We start from the raw sequence: 19,714 nt of genomic DNA, 5'->3' as shown, positions 1-19,714 counted from the left end.
AGGTAGCCTACGTAACTAGGAATGTAAGAAAGACCATTGTAGCTTCTGATAGACTTTTGTTTAAGTGATGGTTAAAATGCCACAATAAATTATTAATCACATCTACCAAAATGCGTGTTTCTTTCTTCCCACCCCCACCAAATCTGCAATAAAACATCTCTGCTGTTACTAATTACAGGGCTTTATCTGAAAGTGTTAAAGGTAAAGATTTTTTAAAAAAAATGCCAATTTCAATAAACAATATTATCTGGGTTGTGTTATGTAGACTTGTCATATTTCAAGGTCATACACTGCTACAGAAAGAGTGACTGACTAAAGCTACACAAATCGAATTGTACAGGACAAAGAGTTGTGTGATTTCATACTTGTATGCTGACCAGTATCGATTGGTTCGTCATGTTGGAAAATATCATCTGCTGATGCACCATATCTGCCAGTATCTGAAGCATTGTCAGATCAAGAAGTAAAGCTCCTGCTGTACAGATCATTTCAACTGTCCGTTTCAACAAAAGTAAGGTAGATATACCATATATGGACCCTCATACAGTAGCTGTTGGATAGTATACAGGATCATTCGCTGTATAGTTGTCTTGCGCCTTAGACCAATTTGACAGCTTGTCTGCCCATGTACGGGGCCCTCCAGCAGGCCTCCCAGATCATTATCTGGCCAAAAATTGGCCGCACAATCGCATTAGCACAATAAAGTCCACCCAAGGTCAGCATAATGGAGAAAAGATTTGCTCATTTGGCGACCTCATCAAATGAGTAAATCTTACCATGTATGGTCACCTTTAAGGTTGCCATAGATGCACCGATTTTCGTATGATATTTGGTGCATGTATGGTGGGAGACGAGACGACCGATATCAGCAGGAAGCTTTGATATCGGTCGGCCAGAAAATTTTGATTGGGCTCCTTTGAAGGGTTTCGTAAACCGGTCGTTGTTAGTGCTGAATCGTCGAAAGATTATAATTGTAACTTCTATGGCCACCTTTAAGCTGGCCATAGATGCAAAGATCGATCGTATGAATCCTCGTGGAGAGTCCTGACATTTATGTCCCATGGAGATCGGTCGTTCAGTCGATCGGACAGGTTAAAAGATCTCTGTCACCCGCTTTGTCGGACATAAACTTTCGGACGATTGCTGTCAGGGGCAGAAAATGGGCTGGTCTGTTCTTTTACTACTTTATTTAAACTGAAGGTTAGTGGCAGGTCAGGAGATGGGGAAGTCTGATCGAGGATTCGAACGACCGGTTCTTTGCGTCTATGGCCTTTCTTTAGACTGAACACATTTTCACAGACCTCTGTCTGGTAACTTGAATTAGAGACCTGCTGCCTATGGCAGATGCCAATTAACCTGCCATATGTTACCAGATAGTGTGAGGAACCTGAAATACAGAGAACAAACAAACTTATTCTGGGTCTGAATTGAACCATAGATCTCATTGCTGATAGCGTTGTTGCTGTTTATGATGCGCCTACCATAGGACACTCCTCACTGCCGCCTGGAGGAAGATAGTTTAGTTAAGGTTATTGATGTTTCAACTATATTATGCAGCCTTGATCAAGATCAGACTCTCGGGCTTTTACCTTTTGTGCCTCTTGCACTAGATCTAAAGCTAGCCAATTTCAACCATACTGCCTAAACATCTTGGCATGTATGCCAAGCAGAGGACATTTCAACCGATATTTATGGTGGTTCAAGGATTATCTGTCCTGTTCACACCGAAGGGAACAATAGACAATTGACCACTCCTATGGTGTCCGTCTGTTCAGTGTGCAGGCCGATCAGTTATAACGTTAAACTGAATATTAAAGAGTGATGTGTTGTATATGTATAGGTAAATCTGTTCCCCAAAATAAGATAAACCATTTTTTTCCAGTGTAATTTATCTAAACTAACTTACCCTTTGCCGTGGGATAAAAATGGGTGATGAGCTAAGGTGTTGGAGCGAGCGGGATGCATTGGAGGTGGCAGGGCCATTGCATCACCCGGAAGGGATCGGGTTGATTCCTGCCCAGTTCTTAAAATGTTGAAAACAGGGCAGAAAGTTTTGAACCAGACGGTCCCTAGAAAAACTGGATGTGTGGAATTCCTCGCCAGAGCTCTGTAAACCGTTTTGAACTTAAAGCGCCATACATGGTCCAATTCGAGGGTTGTCTGATCGGCTTGCGGGCAAAAACTTTGGATATCGTGCAGTTTTATGCAGGAAGAAGACACCGGCCAGCTTTAAAAACAAATATCTTTGTTATTATTAAGAGACACGCAGCATACTTGACTTTACATGTTTCAGTCACTTCCGCCCTTAATCATTATAACAAATCGCCCGAAACATGTATTTCAATATTTACAAATAAATATATTGGTTTTTAAAGCTGCCCTGTGTTGTGGAACTCAGTCTTCTTCCTCCATATTCCGTGGGACCCAAGGGATTCCTGCACTTGGCCAATGCATCTTCGGACCCTGCCAGTTATGTCACATTAAATTGCGGTGAGTCGAAGCGGTTGTTCTATTACGAATTGTGCAGTTTTAGCGTTCTCCTAAGTTGTTCATCCCAGCATCTTAAACCAGAGCGAAGGAGTTATTTCATCTGCTGATACTCTTCTCACCCACTGACAATGGGCATTTACTGATGACGTTTTCAATTTGAACAGATAATCAGTAACCAGACAGACCTCGGCACTTCTGTACATACCCAGTCGGACAGTATGCTCACAATTGGAAACACTTTTTAGATGTTTCAGAGCAGCAGTTCCCATCCCTCATGCAGAGATGGGAGTTTACTACTTGTAGAAACCAACGCCCCCTAATTAGGGACTGAATTATGGCTGAGACTACCATCTCTTTGGTCTTATTCTCAGTAGCAGAAACCAGTAAAGTCCTCATGGAAAAGAGCAGTGGTGGCTGCTAAATGTCTTTACGATTTTAGCCCAAAGAGGTTTATTATGAATTACTGTACTTTAGGGGGCAGATATATCAAGGGTCTAATTGAAAATTCAAATTTTCGATTTTTTTTTTTTTTAATTGTCAAATACGACTAGGGAGTTATGCAAATTCAATTCGAGTTTTTTAAAAAAATTTAAGAACTCGAATCCAACTATTCGCTGCCTAAAACCTGCCGAATTGTTGTTTAAGTCAAAGCGAGAGGTCCAGGGATCAATTTGGAGTTGTTTGCAGCCTTCCTGACAGTCAAGTTTTTTTTCTCAGCATTTTCTTCGAGATTTTAAAATTTGAATAGATTTTTTAAAATTTATATTAAAGGGCATGTAAAGTCTAAAATAGAATAAGGCTAGAAATACTGTATTTTGTATACCAAATATAAACATGAACTTACTGCACCACAAGCCCAAACAAATAATTTATGCTTTCAAAGTTGGCTACAGGGGGTCACCATCTTGTAACTTTGTTATACATCTTTGCAAGACTAAGACTGTGCACATGCTCAGTGTGGTCTGGGCTGCTTAGGGATCGTCATAAATAAAGCTGCTTGAGTTCTGCATGGCTGGTAAGTAAGGCGGGTGCTCCCCCTGCTGTTCATAAGTATGATTGTTTCCCGAATCAGCAGTTAGGGACCGTCTGACAATTCCTATCCACAGCAGTAAATGAAGGGAGAATTTCACTGCATACAGTCAGGTTTCTTATAAAAATGGTGCACATTTTTTAATTAAAGTATATTGGAGATAGGTTTCTTTTTCATTAAAGAAAGTAAAAATGGGATTTTATTGTTTTGCCTTTACATACCCTTTAAGTTTTTAAAATTCTTATCGAATTCGATGCGAGTTTTCGAACGATTTAATTCATCAGAGTAAAAAAAAAATTAGATTTTATTAATACATTTTCATTGGTCGAATTTAGAATTTATGGCAGTTTAAGGGAGTTTTTTAAAACTTGCATGTATTCGAAATTCGACCTTTGATATATGTGCCTCTATGGGTTATGTTGAAACTTAGAAAACTGCAAAAGGTGCAAAGTTTACTGCAAACATACAGGACATTATGACCGTAGCTATCTGATACCTCATCTAATATCTTTTATAGCATACTTTTAACCCTGCGTTATAATTACCACAGTAAAAATGCTTTTGTAAGTAATTGAACCACTTTCAATAACAATATCATAAAGGTTTATCTTCATCCTATAAGTACTGGAAGGCCTATCTACAGAGTTGGAAAGGCTAACTTTATCCTTCTGACTTCACTGTTTCAGGCTGCGTGCATTGTATTCGAGAGTACAGGTATGGGATCCGTTATCTGGAAACCCATCCAGAAAGCTCCGAATTACGGAAAGGCCATCTCCCACAGACTCCATTTTATCCAAATAATCCAATTTTTTCAAATTATTATCTTTTTCTCTGTAATAATAAAACAGTACCTATTACTTGATCCCGACTAAGATATAATTAATCCTTATTGGAAGTAAAATCAGCCTATTGGCTTTATTTAATGTTTACATGATTTTCTAGTAGACTTGGCATGAAGATCCAAATTACGGAAAGATCCGTTATTCCGAAAACCCCCAGGTCCAGAACATTCTGGATAACGGGTCTCATACCTGTATTTCCCCAGATTGCCTAGCACACACAATAGATTCTTTGGGTCCCAGTAATGTTTAGGAAATACTCTTTACTTAATCACAAGTGCTTTCTCCAGTTTCTTCTTTGAGACTTAAAGGAGAACTAAACCCCTTTGGTGCTAAAATCCCTCACTCCTCCCCCCTGGCCCACTCCCCCCCCCCAAGTTGCTACTTATCCCTCGGCGCAGGTCCTTTCTACGGAGTTCACAGGCGCCATCTTGTCCCGTGCGGTCTTCCTCCTGGATTGCCGGTTTTGGCGGCACATGCGCAGTAGGAGCATTTGCCGGTTCAGCTCTACTGCGCATGCGCCAAAAGTCACGACGTTTCCGAAAAAAAGAAATTGTAAAACTTTGTGACTTTCGACGCATAGATAATTTGCAATTATTAATGGTTTTTGAGTTATTTGACTTTTCATTCAGCAGCTCTCCAGTTTGCAATTTTAGCAATTTGGTTGCTAGGGTCAAAATTACCATAGCAACCATTATTTGATTTGATTAAGAGACTGGAATATGAATTGGAAAGGGTCTGAATAGAAAGATGAGTTATAAAAAGTAGAAATTACAATAATAGTGTAGCCTTACAGAGCATTTGTTTTTTAGAAGAGGTCAGTGACCCACCCTTATCTGAAAGCTGTAGAGACAGAAGAAGAAGACATCATTCAAAAACTATAATAAAAAAACAAATAATGACCAATTGAAAAATTGCATTAGATTGAGCAACTCTATAACATCCTAAAAGTTAACGTGAAGGTGAACCACCCCTTAAATATATTTGTATTCCCTCATTTTGCTTCTTTTTTTTCAGAAAATAAAGGTTGAGCGTCAAGAATCTGTAAAAAATGAATTGCCTCTTGCACCGGATGAGGATCTTGCTGAAGAACTGACCTGCTCCTTGTGCCATGAGCTATTTAAAGAACCCGTTCTGGTGGAGTGTGGCCACAATTTTTGTAAAAGTTGCATAGAAAATGCCTGGGAAGCCCGAGGTTCTGCTTCGTGTCCTGAATGTGAAGAGCCCTTTGCTGAGCGGAGTTTTATCATCAACCGGACGCTCGAGAAACTGGTGAAAAAATCACTTAGTTGTGGTGGATTTCATACAGAGAAGAAGGAACTAGTAGGAATGTGCTCTGATCACAATGAGAAAATAAAGCTCTATTGCCAGGAGGATGGACTGTTAGGCTGTGTCATCTGTCATGACTCCTTACAGCATAATTATCATAGCTTTCTGCCTCTCATGGAAGCTGTGGATGTATACAAGGTAAGGAGACATTTCACCTTTTTGTTGATTGTCTGGCAGTTGTAGTAATTAAAGGAAGGGAGAAAATAATACTCAAGGAATTAAAGTGCAGTGTAAACCCCTTCAGGGACTCCTCCCCTTTTAGCTTGGCCATTCTAACGAAAAAAGAAATGCCATTGCACAATGTACTTGCCAAATTCATTATCCGTTGTAATTAGACTACAAAATCAAATATTTACTTTTGAAATCTTCCAAAGAGTCCAAGTACTTGGACTAGTTTTAAAAGCATATTGCCATCATGTAACTGCCCCGTTTTTAGAATTCCATTTGATTTTTTTCTGTTTTAAAGGGGAAAACGAAAATGTAATATAAGCTTCCTCTTACTGAAATAAGGAACTTTCTAATTACAATTAAATATTCTGCATTGTTTATGAAATAATCAAGTTTATAATCAAGTTTATCTTCACTATTCCTCTATCGACATCTGTTTCTCTTCATTCTGTCTTCATGCAGCAATTGGGTGTCAGATATTCATTGACAGTTAGATCCAATATATCTTCTATAATACACAAAAGCTATGAATATCTTGTAAATTATATCCTTATAAACGGTGAGTTCTGATGTCATCAGTCATAAACGGTGAGTTCTGATGTCATATCTGTCACATGACTCACTGAAATTTGTGTATTATAATAAATAAAGTACCCCCAGTTGCAAATTATGAGGATATTAGAAGTTACCTCGGAGTTCCATGACCTATATAAAAACACTCGGCCTTCGGCCTCGTGTTTTTATATGGTCATGAAACTCCTCGGTAACTTATAATATCCTTATAATTTACAAGAGGGGGTACTTTATTCACTATATATCTCTCTCTCTCTCTATATATATATATATATATATATATATATATATATATATATATATATATATATATATATATATATATACTTCCTTTCCTAGCAGATGAATTGGAGCTCACTCAAATAACTGATTCCAGTACAAACAAAATCTAACAAAATAACTTCCTTTTGCACAAATCCTGCATGTAGAGAGGCATGATGTCTGGTGATTTTAATATTTTAATAATGAGCTCTAATACATCTTCTAGGCAAAAGGAGCCTCCCTATAAGATATATTGGATCATTCATCTGATACCTAACTCCTGAATGAAGAGAGAATGAAGAGAAACAGATGCTGAGAGAGGGATAGTGCAGATAAACTTGATTATTTCAGAATGCAGAATATATTTAATTGATTGTATTTAGAAAGTTTCTTATTTCATTGCTCTGGGTAACTGCCCTCTTTGCTTCATGATCGGTGCACGTTCTTATTGGGTTCTGGAAAATGCACGTTTGAGACTAGAGCAAAACGTTTTACAAAGCAAAAAACATAATTTCTTCAAAAGTTTGATTTTATGGGTGTTGGTTTCACATGTATTCTCTATAGGAAGAGCTTTCTGCCATGTTCCAGTCACTAAATTCTTCGCTAAAAGCTTCAGAAGAAATAACCAGCCAACAGAGAGAAATAATTGTGGAACATAAGGTGAGGGTCCTCAAATCTGCTGTCCAAATAATTATCCATCCATGAGATGGCATGGTGGTGAAAATGTTCTTAGATCGGGATGTAGCAATGAATGGAGGTGATTGTGAGCAGTATGTTGCTTGCCTTCCAAGCTGGGAAATCATCCAGCAGAGACTCATCCTCAACAGTAGCTTAATATAATGTTAAAAATGAACCATTATAAATTTTTTGGAAACACATTTTTATTTGATCATGAATGCGTATTGTAGCACCTAGTTATTAGTCTGCTCTATAAGCATTTAGACCTAACATGTAGTTCCCTATATTCAATCAACCTGAGAGTCATTAGTTAGAGGCATATTTATCAAAGTTCGAATTTCAAATTCATCTGAGTTTTTAAAAACTCCCCTAAACTCCCATAAATTCGAAATCTTTACTCTGGTGAATTAAATCGACCCCAAACTCGAATCAAATTTTATTAGAATTTTAAAAAAAACTTTTTTCTCCAAATATAACTCGAACCTCAGGAAGGCTGCAAACAACTCCAAATTGATCCCTGGACCTTTCCCATTGACTTAAACAGCAATTCAGGAGGTTTTAGGTGGTGAATAATCAAATTCAAGTTCTGAAAGGACAAGGAAAGTTAAACTAAAGAAGTAGGTAGAAATGTTGTACATGATGTTTTGTGCTTCTGTCCTGGATCATTGCTGCTATTGACAAGCTGAAACTTTAGCCTCGTGCAATAAGTTCACTATATAAAATTTTTAGCCATATTAATTTTTAGGGTTTAAATCTCGAAAATCTAATTAGTTTTTGTTTGTTTTTTTTAATTCAAAATGAATTTGAATAACTCCCTAGTCGAATTTGACAGTTTTGACCATAAATTTAACCCTTGATAAATCTGCCCCCTATAGTGTATATTTATGCTGCATCTATTGAAAAGCTACTGGCAAGAGTCAGGTTAGGTTATGCTATTTGAAGCAGGATAGAGAAGGATGGAAATGACTGTAGTCAAAAGACTTTATTGCCCACTGACTATTTTTTTTTTTCCAAAGGAAAAAATGGCTGAGTATAAACAACACATTACATCTCAATTTGAGAAGATGCACAAATTCTTGGAAGAACGTGAAACGGTGCTCCTGGATCAGTTGCAGAAACAAGGGGATAACCTGTTAAAAGAAATGGAAAGTAATGTCATCAAGTTGGAGAATGATTTAAAAGACATTAAGAAAGCTATTGATAGGGCCAAAGAGAGGCTAGATGAAACAAATACTCTGTGCTTCCTAAAGGTAAGTGCTTCAGCAACATATTTAAAATGTTTCCTGGAATCTCTGACATTATGGATAGGCTGGTTATGTTCACACTAAATTTCCCCAAGCTTGGTCATCACTTGTACTGGGAGAAGACCATGTAGTACATGCCTTTGTTTCTTATAGGCAGCATTAAAGGAGAAGGAATACCATTTTCTACTTGGGGTGCCAAAAGTTAGGCGCTCATACTGGCAGAAAACTGCACCGGACCGGGGTTCTTCTAGCAAGCACCACGGAGCGATCCTCTTCCTGCTTCCTCTTTCTTCTCGCGGCTGTGCATGCTCAGTAGAGCGAAAAGCTGAATTTTAATAAAAAAGCCTCTATTTTGCTCTACTGCGCATGCTTCTTCCCCGAAAAACTTAAAGGGAACTATCACGAAAATGAAAATTTAATATAAGCTTCATCGTAAGAAACATTGTAAATACAGTCAATTAAATATTCTTCTACATTTCTGAAATAATCAAGTTAATCTTCACTATTCCTCTCTCAGCATCTGTTTCTCTTCATTCTCTCTTCATGCAGCAGTTGGGTGTCAGACATTCACCGACAGTTAGATCCAATATATCTTATAGGGGGGCTCCTTGCCTAGCAGATGTATTAGAGCCCATTCAAAAAACTCCAGTACAAGCAAACCTAACAAAATAAGAGAGATTTTATGTACTCACCGTAAAATCTCTTTCTCTAAAGTCTAAGGATGCACCGAATCCTCTATTTTGGATTCGGCCGACCCCCGAATCCTTCATGAAAGATTCGTCCGAATACCGAACCGAATCCTAATCTGCATATGCAAATTAGGGGTGGGAAGCAGAAACCTTTTTTTACTTCCTTGTTTTGTGACAAAAAGTCACGTGATTCCTCTGCTGCCCCTAATTTGCATATGCAAATTTCTCCGAATCCTTCTGCCCAGCCAATCCGAATCCTAATTTGCATATGCAAATATGTGCATCCCTACTAAAGTCACTTAGGGGACACAGGGAACAGTGGGTATAGCTGGCACCACTAGGAGGTAGGACACAACATATGCAAACTAGCTTGTTATAATAATAATAATATAATTTAACTGAATAATAACCAATGAAAAAACCCTTATTTGGCACTCGCTTTAGTAGTCATATGTGAGTGTAAGAAAAAGAGCTCCCGGTCATTTGGGCTGTTTGTGAGGCGCCTCTGTGATGCCGGACGACGGTGACGTCATCACGCTCACTCGATAGCGATCGTGAAATGGCGGCACGAGCCGGAAAAACAGGGCGAATAAAAAACTGAAGGACGTGAAAATATTTTATTCGTTGCGCCTCCAGTGAGAGCTTTTCCCCTGGACTCGCCAGGCTTGCAGAATTGACCGGCGCTTGTCTTCCCTGCATTGAGGGAGATGTGTCTCCTTAGTCTGCTTCACACGTATTCGTTTTATTAAGGTGAAGTACCTCCCATAGTCATGAGGAAAACTATGGTCTGCCAGACAAGCTGTATGCTTGGGAGAAAAAACAAGGGGCGAGCAAACTCGCCTTCCCTCAATGCGTTGTTGTGCCTCAACGGCAGCCATCTCTCCTCATGAAGAGGAAAGGAGAGAATGATAAGGCTGTTGGTCACTGGCATAAGTAAAGAACCCGGTGACAAGGCTCCCTCGCTGTATGATGTCAGTCATGGGCAGCCTACTCACTGAGCATCTCTCATGTCAGAAAAACACTGAACATATTTGTAAATGAGCCTATCCTCCTGAGGTCACAATTAAAAACTGTAATGGCTCTGCCTACTGATGAGGGTGTGTCCTACCTCCTAGTGGTGCCAGCTTTACCCCACTGTTCCCTGTGTCCCCCAAGCAGATGATGGAGAAAACTGCCTTTCACATAAATTCTGCATGTAGAGAGAGGATTTCTGGTGATTTTAATAGAGTGAACTCTTAATACATCTTCTAGGCAAAAGGAGTCCCCTATAACATATATTGGATCTAACTGTCAATGAATATCTGACACCCAACTGCTGCATGAAGACAGAATGAAGAGAAACAGATGGTGAGAGAGGAATAGTGAAGATAAACTTGATTATTTCAGAAACAGTACAGAATTTTGAATTGATTGTATTTAGAAAATGTATTTTAGTATGCTGAAGCTTATATTAAATTTGAATTTTCACAATAGTTCCCCTTTAAAAAAAAAAAAAAAGAAGCAGGAAGTGGATCGTTGCGTGGTGCTCACTAGAAGAACCCTGGGCCGGTGCAGTTTTCTGCTGATAGGAGCCCTGGCCCTGTCAGGTAAATCAAAGCAGTCACTTGGGGGTGCCTACATTTTGGCACCCCCAATTAGAAAATGGTATTCCTTCTCCTTTAAGCAAATACATATTTGTCTCTTATCTATGGGAAAATCAAAAAGATGCTTGTTTATTTTGGTGAACCAGAAGGCACCAATGGCCTTTGTATGTGTTTTAGAAACATAAAGTTCTGTAAGGAAGGATTTTCTTTACTTTAGTGCAGAGAAGTAGGGTTGTGTTTTGGAACTTCAGCTATAGGAGGAAGGAGCATGTGTAAAATAGTGCTGTCAGAATACATCCCACTTTATTACCAAAAACACTATGGGGGGGCAGATTAATCAAAGGAACAAATTAAAAATTCGGATTTTCTAATTTTTTTTATGGTCAAAACTGTCAATTCCACTTGGTTAGTTATTCAAATTCAATTTGTTATTTAAAAAAATTTGATTTTCGAGATTTTTCATACTCAAATTTGACTATTCACCACTAAGGATGGGCGAATTTTTTCGCCTAGTTTCGCCAAAAAAATGACGCCCATAGACTTGTATGGTGGCTAGCGTAAAAAAAAAAAACGCGCTTCAAAACAATTTCGCCGCACGACTACATTTTTTTGACACCCATAGACTTTAATGGGCGTCTGCGACATTTCGCCGGCGGCGAATTTTTTACGAAACGGGTCAAATTCGCCCATCCCTATTCACCACCTAAAACCTGGCGAATTGCTGCTTAAGTCAATGGGAGAGGTCCAGGGAATTCATTTTGAATTGCTTCAAATTCGATTTAAGTTTTTGGGTCGATTTAATTCATCTGAATTTGAAAAATTTGAATTTTTTAATAAATGTCGATTGGTCGCATTTCGAATTTTTGGGAGTTTTTAAAAACTCGAATCAATTCGAAATTCGACCTTTGATAAATGTGCCTCTAAGTGTAAAATTACACAAGCCTATGTAAATGAATATTTAGCGTTTTATCATGTTATAATGTTTTATCATGACAAATAAGAAAGCTGTATAAATGTTACTTTTTATGCAAGAGTCTATCCTCTACCTAAACTTGTCCCTTTATTGGGTGACACCAGGTCTGAGACGGCATAAAATAATGGTGCATATTTCTGGAATAAATGAAAATACAAACCTTTATAAATTTATAAATATCACAACTGTAAACATTGTGTGGATTCTGCCTGCTGATTTCAGAATTGCTGATGGGTGGTGTAAAATCAGAAGCATGGAGATTAACTCCATTTTTGTTCTCCTGCAGTACTTTTTCGACCATTTATTTTTAAATGTAAATGTTTTACAGTATATACAGTATATACTACTACACAATTCAACCCCTGTAACTCTAGTGAAAAAACTCACTTTTAGAACCTCCAGTTTATTTAAACTGTTTGTTTTTTTTTCTCCTGCAGGATATCAAGACCTTCATTGATGAGTAAGTATACTGTAGTTCTTAAGTATTTAAATAAGTTAAAGGTCGACATTAAGGGGCACATTTCCTTAGGGTCGAATATCGAGGGTTAATTAACACTCGATATTCGACCGTCTAAGTAAAATCCTTTGAATATCGAAGTCAAAGGATTTACCGCATTTAGTACGATCGAAGGAAAAATCTTTGATCGAACAATTAAATCCTTCGAATCGAAGGATTTTAATCCATCGATCTAACGACTTTCCTTTGATCACAAATTGGCTAGAAAGCCTATGGGGACCTTCCCCATAGGCTAACATTGATGTTCGGTAGGTTTTAGGTGGCGAAGTAGGCGGTCAAAGTTTTTTTTAAAGAGACAGTACTTCGACTATCGAATGGTCGGATAGTCGAACGATTTTTAGTTTGAAACGTTCGATTCGAAGGTCGAAGTAGCCAAAAAAATTCTTCGAGCTAAGTAAATGTGCCCCTTAATATATAGTAAATAATGTTCCCCCTATTGTAAAATATATAGTGAAAAAAGTACCCCCTCTTGTAAAATATAAGGAACTCAGAGGTAACTTCTAATATCCTCATATTTTGCAACTGGGAATACTTTATTTATTACAATACACAAGTTACAGTGAGTCATGTGACAGAAATGACATCAGAACTCACGGTTTATAACTGATGACATCAGAACTCACCGTTTATAAGGATATCATTTACAAGATATTCATGGCTTTTGTGTATTATAGGGATATTATAAGTCAACCAGGAGTAAAAAGACCATTTAAAAGCATGAGGCCAAGGGTTTTATACAGATCATAGAACTGTGAGGTGATTTATAATATCCTTATATTTTACAACTGGGGGTACTTAATTTATTAAAATACACAGGTTTCAGTGAGTCCTGTTACAGAAATAACATCACTAAGCACTGATTGTAACTGATAACACCACTAAATGCCATTTATATAGTAATTAATGTACCCCCTATTAATTATGCTGAATTTTAAGACGATGGATTCTGTGTATCTGTAGTATTTGCAATGTTTAAGTCTTTATTCATTGTATTTCCATTTTTAGGTGCCAGAAGCAAAAGACTGCGGTTGAATCCACTGAAAATACTGTGGTTTCAAAGGAACTTTGTCGGGCAACATTTAAAGGACCTATCCAGTATTTTGTGTGGAGTAGGATGAAACACTTCCTTGTTCCAAGTGAGTTTTTTGCAGCCCATGGGCCTTTGACATAGTGGGGCTCATTTATAAACACTGGGCAAATAACCCATAGCAACCAAATAGTGATTATCTTTTTTAAGCCAGCTGCAGGTTAAACAGTGAAAGCAAGCATTTGATTGGTCGTTATGGGGTACTGCCCAGGTGCAACATTGTCCAGTGTTTATAAATGAGCCCAATGTTTTGTCCTAGGGAATTGTACTGCCTATGCCTGTTAGTTATTGTGAGATTTCCTCAACCCAATTCAGTAATAACATGAAGAGACACAATGGAATAGGCAGGGCAAGGGGTTTGGGCTATAGTATCAGTGAATTTTTCCCGAAACTTTCTACAGGTATGGGACCTATTATCCAGAATGCTCGGGACCTGGGGTAACTGATCTTTATATAATTTGGATCTTCATGCCTTAAGTCTACTAGAAAATCACATAAACATTAAATAAACCCAATAGGCTGGTTCTGCTTCCAATAAGGATTAATTACATCTTAGTTGGGATCAAGTACAGGTAATTGACTTTTATCCAGAATGCTCGGGACCTGGGGTTTTCCGGATAATGGATCTTTACATAATTTGTATCGTCATACCTTAAGTCAACTGGAAAATCATGTAAACATTAAAGGGGTGGTTCACCTTTAAGTTAACTTTTTGTATGTTCTAGAATGGCCAATTCTAAGCGACTTTTCAATTGGTCTTCATTATGTCTTCATTATGTTTTTGAATTATTTGCTTTCTTCTTTCTAGCTTTCAAATGGGGGTTACTGACCCCATCTAAAAACAAAGGCTCTCTAAGGCTTCAAATTTATTGTTGTTACTAATTTTTATTACTCATCTTTCAGACCCTCCCCTATTAATATTCCATATTCTCATTAAAATCAATGCGTGGTTGCTAGGGTAATTTGGACCCTAGCAACCAGTTTGCTGACATTGCAAACTGGAGAGCTGCGGAATATAAAACAAAATAACTCAAAGACCACAAATATAAAAAATTTAAAACCAATTGCAAATTGTCTCAGAATATCCCTCTCTACGTCATAATAAAACTCAACTCAAAGGTGAACAACCCCTTTAAATAAACCTAATAGGCTGGTTTTGCTTCCAATAAGGATTAATTATATCTTAGTTGGGATCAAGTACAAGGTACAGGTATGAAATCTGTTATCCAGAATGCTTGGGACCTGGAGGTATTCCAGATAACAGATCTTTCCGTAATTTGGATCTTCATACCTTAAGTCAACTGGAAAATCATATAAACATTAAATAAAGCCAATAGGCTGGTTTTGCTTCCAATAAGGATGAATTATATCTTAGTTGGGATCAAGTACAAGCGACTGTTTTATTATTACAGAGAAAAAGGAAATCATTTTAAAAAATTTAGATTATGTGAATATAATGGCATCTATGGGAGACAGCCTTTCCGTAATTCGTGGGTTTCTAGATAACGGGTTTCCGGACAACTGATCCCATACCTGTAATACATGGAGAAAGGCAAACCATATTTTAAAATGTAGCTGGGGAGTGAGTTGTTAAAATTCTAAACTGCAGTCTCTAGATTTCAACACACTTCCCACTACTTTCCTCCTCCCATGTCCCTTTAAAGTAACCTGTCCCCACTTCTTATTCTTTTTTCCCCACTGCCCTGTGTTCCAGTCAATCAAATCTGCAAAAATATGACATTTGTAGCCAGTGCTTCCATTGTTAGTCACACTGGGATACCAGTCTCTTTATGTGACTCTACATTTCAGCGTTTAGGATGGGTGCAGTTTTTTTTTTGTTTTTTTTAAATGTACGATGTATGATATAGACAACTCTAACTTGCAGAAGAACCATCAGAGTTTTAGGTTGAGTAAGACTAAAAGGTGTAGAAGAGACCTTTCACAATGGCAGTGAAAAGCCTTCTGAAATCAGATGCAACATACATACCTTAAAACCTATAATGACTCTCACTTAAAGGAGAACTAAACCCTAAGAATGAATGTGGCTAAAACTGCCATATTTTATATACTATATTTATTGCACGAGGCTAAAGTTTGAGCTTGTCAATAGCAGCAATGATCCAGGACTTCAAACTTGTCACAGGGGGTCACCATCTTGGAAAGTGTCTGTGACACTCACATGCTCAGTGGGCTCTGATTGGCTGTTGAGAAGCTAAGCTTAGGGCTCGTCACTAATTATCCAGCAGAAAATGAGCTTCCCTGGCTGTAATATAAGCTGATGCTACAGGTTTGCTGATTATTAAATTCTGATGCTAATTGCACTGGTTTCTGTGCTGCCATGTAGTAATTATGTGTATTAATTACTAATCAGCCTCATATTGTGACATTTCTATTCTATGTGTACTGTATATTGTGAGTGGCTCCCTAAGCTCAGTAAGTGACAGCAGCACAGAGCATGTGCAGTGAATCAGCAGAAAAGAAGATGGGGAGCTACTGGGGCATCTTTGGAGACACAGATCTTTACTGCTAAAGGGCTGTGGTTGCCTTGGGCTGGTACAGAAGCACAAAACATACTGTACAACATTTCTACCTACTTCTTTAGTTAGTTTAGTTCTCTTTTAAAGGGGAACTATCCCTATAACTTAGTCTGTGAAGACCCAGCTTTACATTATCCTAGTCTCTTCCTCCCATCACCTGCGCTTTCAGACCTTCAGCTTCTTATTCGCCAATCTTTCAGTGTTCCTTGTGTCTCACGCTCGTCGATAATCCCCAGTTCCCTCCTGTTTTCTCATTAACCACTGACTGAACCACTTAGATTTTTTACCGCTGTATTTGACACACCTTTATCTCCTGGAGAACCTCTTGATGAAGTTATTTCAGGGTTGTGCCAGATTATATAAAAGCTTTTGTCTTAACATTCATCTTCTCTTGATTAGAGCTGGAACAAGTTACCGCAGATCCCAACACCGCGCATCCCAATCTGCTTCTGTCTTACGGGCTGACCACGATCAAGTATAAAGAGAAAAGGAGCCATGTTTTCGAGTCCGTGTCTCGCTTTAACCAGAACACTTTCGTGCTGGGAAAGAATGCATTTAATTCAGGCCAGCACTACTGGCTGGTAAATGTTAGAAACAAAACCGATTGGGACGTGGGGATGACAAGAGACTCGAGCAATCGCAAGGGCACGCTGAGCCTTATTCCTGCAAATGGCTACTGGATCCTCCAGCTGAGAAATCGCAATGAATACACCGCAATCGAATCTCCCGCTGTCAGACTCAATTTGACCTGCAAGCCTCCGAGAATATGTGTGTATTTGGATTATGAAGGAGGGATGATCTCATTCTATGATGCTGACGAAATGACCCACATTTACACATTTAGAGAAGTGTTCACAGGTAAACTGCACCCATGCCTTTCACCTCACGTCACTTTTAACAGCAGGAACAGCGAACCTTTACAGCTTGAACACTATTAGCCCTTTAACATGTATATAAGAGGAAACATGGAGATGGTTCACATAGGATAAAGCTCAAACTATGCTCTTGAGCTAGATTTTTTATACATAGGGATGCACCGAATTCACTATTTTGGATTCAGCCGAACCACCGAATCCTTCGCGAAAGATGCATCCGAATAATGAACCGAATCCAAATCCTAATTTGCATATGAAAATTAGAGGTGGTAAGGGGAAAAACTTTTTTACTTCCTTGTTTTGTAACAAAAAGTCACACGACGTGTGGATCAAACCGGGATTCGGTTCAGGATTCGGCCTTTTTTCAGCAGGATTAAGCCGAATCCTGCTGAAAAAGGCCAAATCCTGGATTCAGTGCATCCCTAATTTTCAATTAGCTGCCAGAACACTGGTCACTGATATATTTCGTGGGCAGAGGTCACAAGACCACATAGAGAGAAATATGTCTTGGTTATGGTGCGTTCATAGAATTTGCATTTTGAGGTGGTGATTGCACAAATGTGTTCTTGTTAAACAAATACTTTCATATACTAACAGTTTGTAGTGTGGTTGTCATTCAGTATACCTGTACTCCCTTCAAATGTGAAGGCACGTGAAATCATTTCTGGTAAGTGTGGTCGAGCTCAGTAATAATGTATGGAGTTTAAAGTATTAAAGGAAAACAATACCCCTCAAACAATGTAGGTCTCTAGAAAAAGATATTGCATAAAACAGTTCATATGTAAAACCCTGCTTCATGTAGGGTTTCTAACAACAAAACAATGGGAAGCTAACCAGATAGCAGCTCCCTAACACAAGATAACAAATCCAGGTCCCACTGAGACACATTCAGTTACATTGAGTAGGAGAAACAACAGCCTGTCAGAAAGCAGTTCCGTCCTAAAGTGGTGGCTTTTTCTGAAAGCACATGACCAGGCAAAATGACCCGAGATGCACAGTTGCAGTTCACGGCAGCCATCTTCTTTTCTTCGTTAAACTTCGGAAGCAGACCTTCGTTTTTGCCGCATGCGCAGTTAGAGTAATTATCTGGTCCTGAACAAATGCACATGCGTCGAAAACGAAGGTCTGCTTCCGAAGTTTAACGAAGAAAAGAAAATGGTTGCCGTGAACTGCGGGGGACAGAATCTGCACCGAGGGGTAAGTTAGGGGAATTCGCCTGTGTACCACCTAAGCACGGGGGGAGAAGGGAGGGGGGTGTACAAAGGGTAGGGGGCTAGAGTTTTTTATGTTAGGAGTTTGTTTCTCCAGTAAAGGAGAATTCAACCGTTAAAAAACTCTAGCCCCCTACCTTTTGTACACCCCCCTCCCTTCTCCCCCCCCCCCAGCCTAACTTCTCCCGGGTAAATGCCCCTAACTTTTTACTTACCCCTCGTTGCAGATTCAGGGCTTGGAGTTCACGGCAGCCATCTTCCGCGTCTTCGATAATGTCAGACCAGCGAAGCAGAGCATGTGACAACTGCACATGCACCGAAATTGCCGAAGCGCCGGAAGAAGCCAGGAAGACCCGGAAGATGCCTGTGGTGAACTGCGATCCCTGACAAATTAGTAAAGTAAAAATTTAGGGTAATTTCCCCCGGGGGCAGCTAGGCCAGGAGGGAGAGGGGTCGTTTTTTTTAGTTAACGGTTGAATTCTCCTTTAAGGTGCCGAAAAACTGGCAGATTTTTTACTGAGCCACAACAAAATGCACTTCCTGATCAGTATTTTATAGGGATCTTGCCAGATATTGATCAAGCTGTGCATAAAAATCTGGTCATGGTTGTCATCCACAGCCGTCCCATTCTGCTTCAGTGTGAGTGGTCTGCTCCTTGGACCCATTGGGTGGCCGGATCTGCTAAACCTTATTTGGCAACTTGACCAAAGAGCAGATACTGAGATACATACCGGCCCTGAGACACCTATAAACACAAGCAGCCAAACCACTCAATGTCCAGATGGCTATTAATCAGAAATAAATCGTTCAATGTTTGTTTCAAAACCTTTTTTTTCTATATGTTTCTCTGTATTTACTTGAAATTTTATAAAAATGGTAACTTAATAAATTCAGTACACAGGTGATTTTGTTAAGAGTTATACGTTTATTGTTTTGTCATGTCTTAATTAATTGTTCCAGCAAATAAACCTCTTTCTTCTCACTGGAAAGTTAGTTCTACTGCACCTTTCTGTGCACTGCCTCTGGCCATTCACTGTAGTGATGTACGGGTCGGTTAGGAAATATTTGAGAAAGGTTTTTATTTATTTTTCCTAAGCAGAAGAACATCAGAGCAGCCTTTCTTTCTCCTGACAACTTCCTTGACTACTTGGTGGTCAGACTGGTGGGAAACTGACCAGCAGGTGGCGCTGTTGTAACCAAATTCATTCATATTAACAGTACATGTATCCCTTAATATCTTGGTATAAAAAAACAAATAAATAATGAATGTACATTGCAAAATTTCTTAGATCAATTAAAAATTCTGCATTGTTTCTGAAATAATCAAGTTTATATTCACTATTCCTCTCTCAGCATCTGTTTCTCTTCATTCTGTCTTCATGCAGCAGTTGGGTGTCAGATATTCATTGACAGTTAGATCCAATATATCTTATAGGGGGGCTCCTTTCCTAGCAGATGTATTAGAGCTCACTCAAATAACTGATTCCAGTACAAACAAAATCTAACAAAATAACTGCCTTTTGCACAAATCCTGCATGTAGAGAGACATGATGTCTGGTGATTAATAGTGAGCTCTAATACATCTTCTAGGCAAAAGGAGCCCCCCTATAAGATATATTGGATCTAACTG

At 38.8% G+C, this 19,714-nt stretch overlaps 1 protein-coding gene across 1 annotated transcript in view; it reads left to right on the top strand.

The window, feature by feature from the left end:
- The window catches only part of trim62.S (tripartite motif containing 62 S homeolog), a 31,609-nt gene extending 12,536 nt beyond the window's left edge, over nucleotides 1-19,073 (top strand). The window contains 8 exon segments of the mRNA NM_001095963.1: nucleotides 5,377-5,826; nucleotides 7,255-7,350; nucleotides 8,385-8,618; nucleotides 12,295-12,317; nucleotides 13,380-13,510; nucleotides 16,398-17,857; nucleotides 18,036-18,089; nucleotides 18,232-19,073. Coding sequence (NP_001089432.1) covers nucleotides 5,377-5,826; nucleotides 7,255-7,350; nucleotides 8,385-8,618; nucleotides 12,295-12,317; nucleotides 13,380-13,510; nucleotides 16,398-16,936 — 1,473 coding nt within the window. The 3' untranslated portion in view covers nucleotides 16,937-17,857; nucleotides 18,036-18,089; nucleotides 18,232-19,073.
- Nucleotides 19,074-19,714: the final 641 nt, after the last annotated feature.

The sequence above is a fragment of the Xenopus laevis genome, chromosome 5S (genome assembly GCF_017654675.1).
Source record: "Xenopus laevis strain J_2021 chromosome 5S, Xenopus_laevis_v10.1, whole genome shotgun sequence".
NCBI lineage: Eukaryota > Metazoa > Chordata > Amphibia > Anura > Pipidae > Xenopus > Xenopus laevis.
This window is presented reverse-complemented; position numbering and strand designations above follow the sequence as displayed.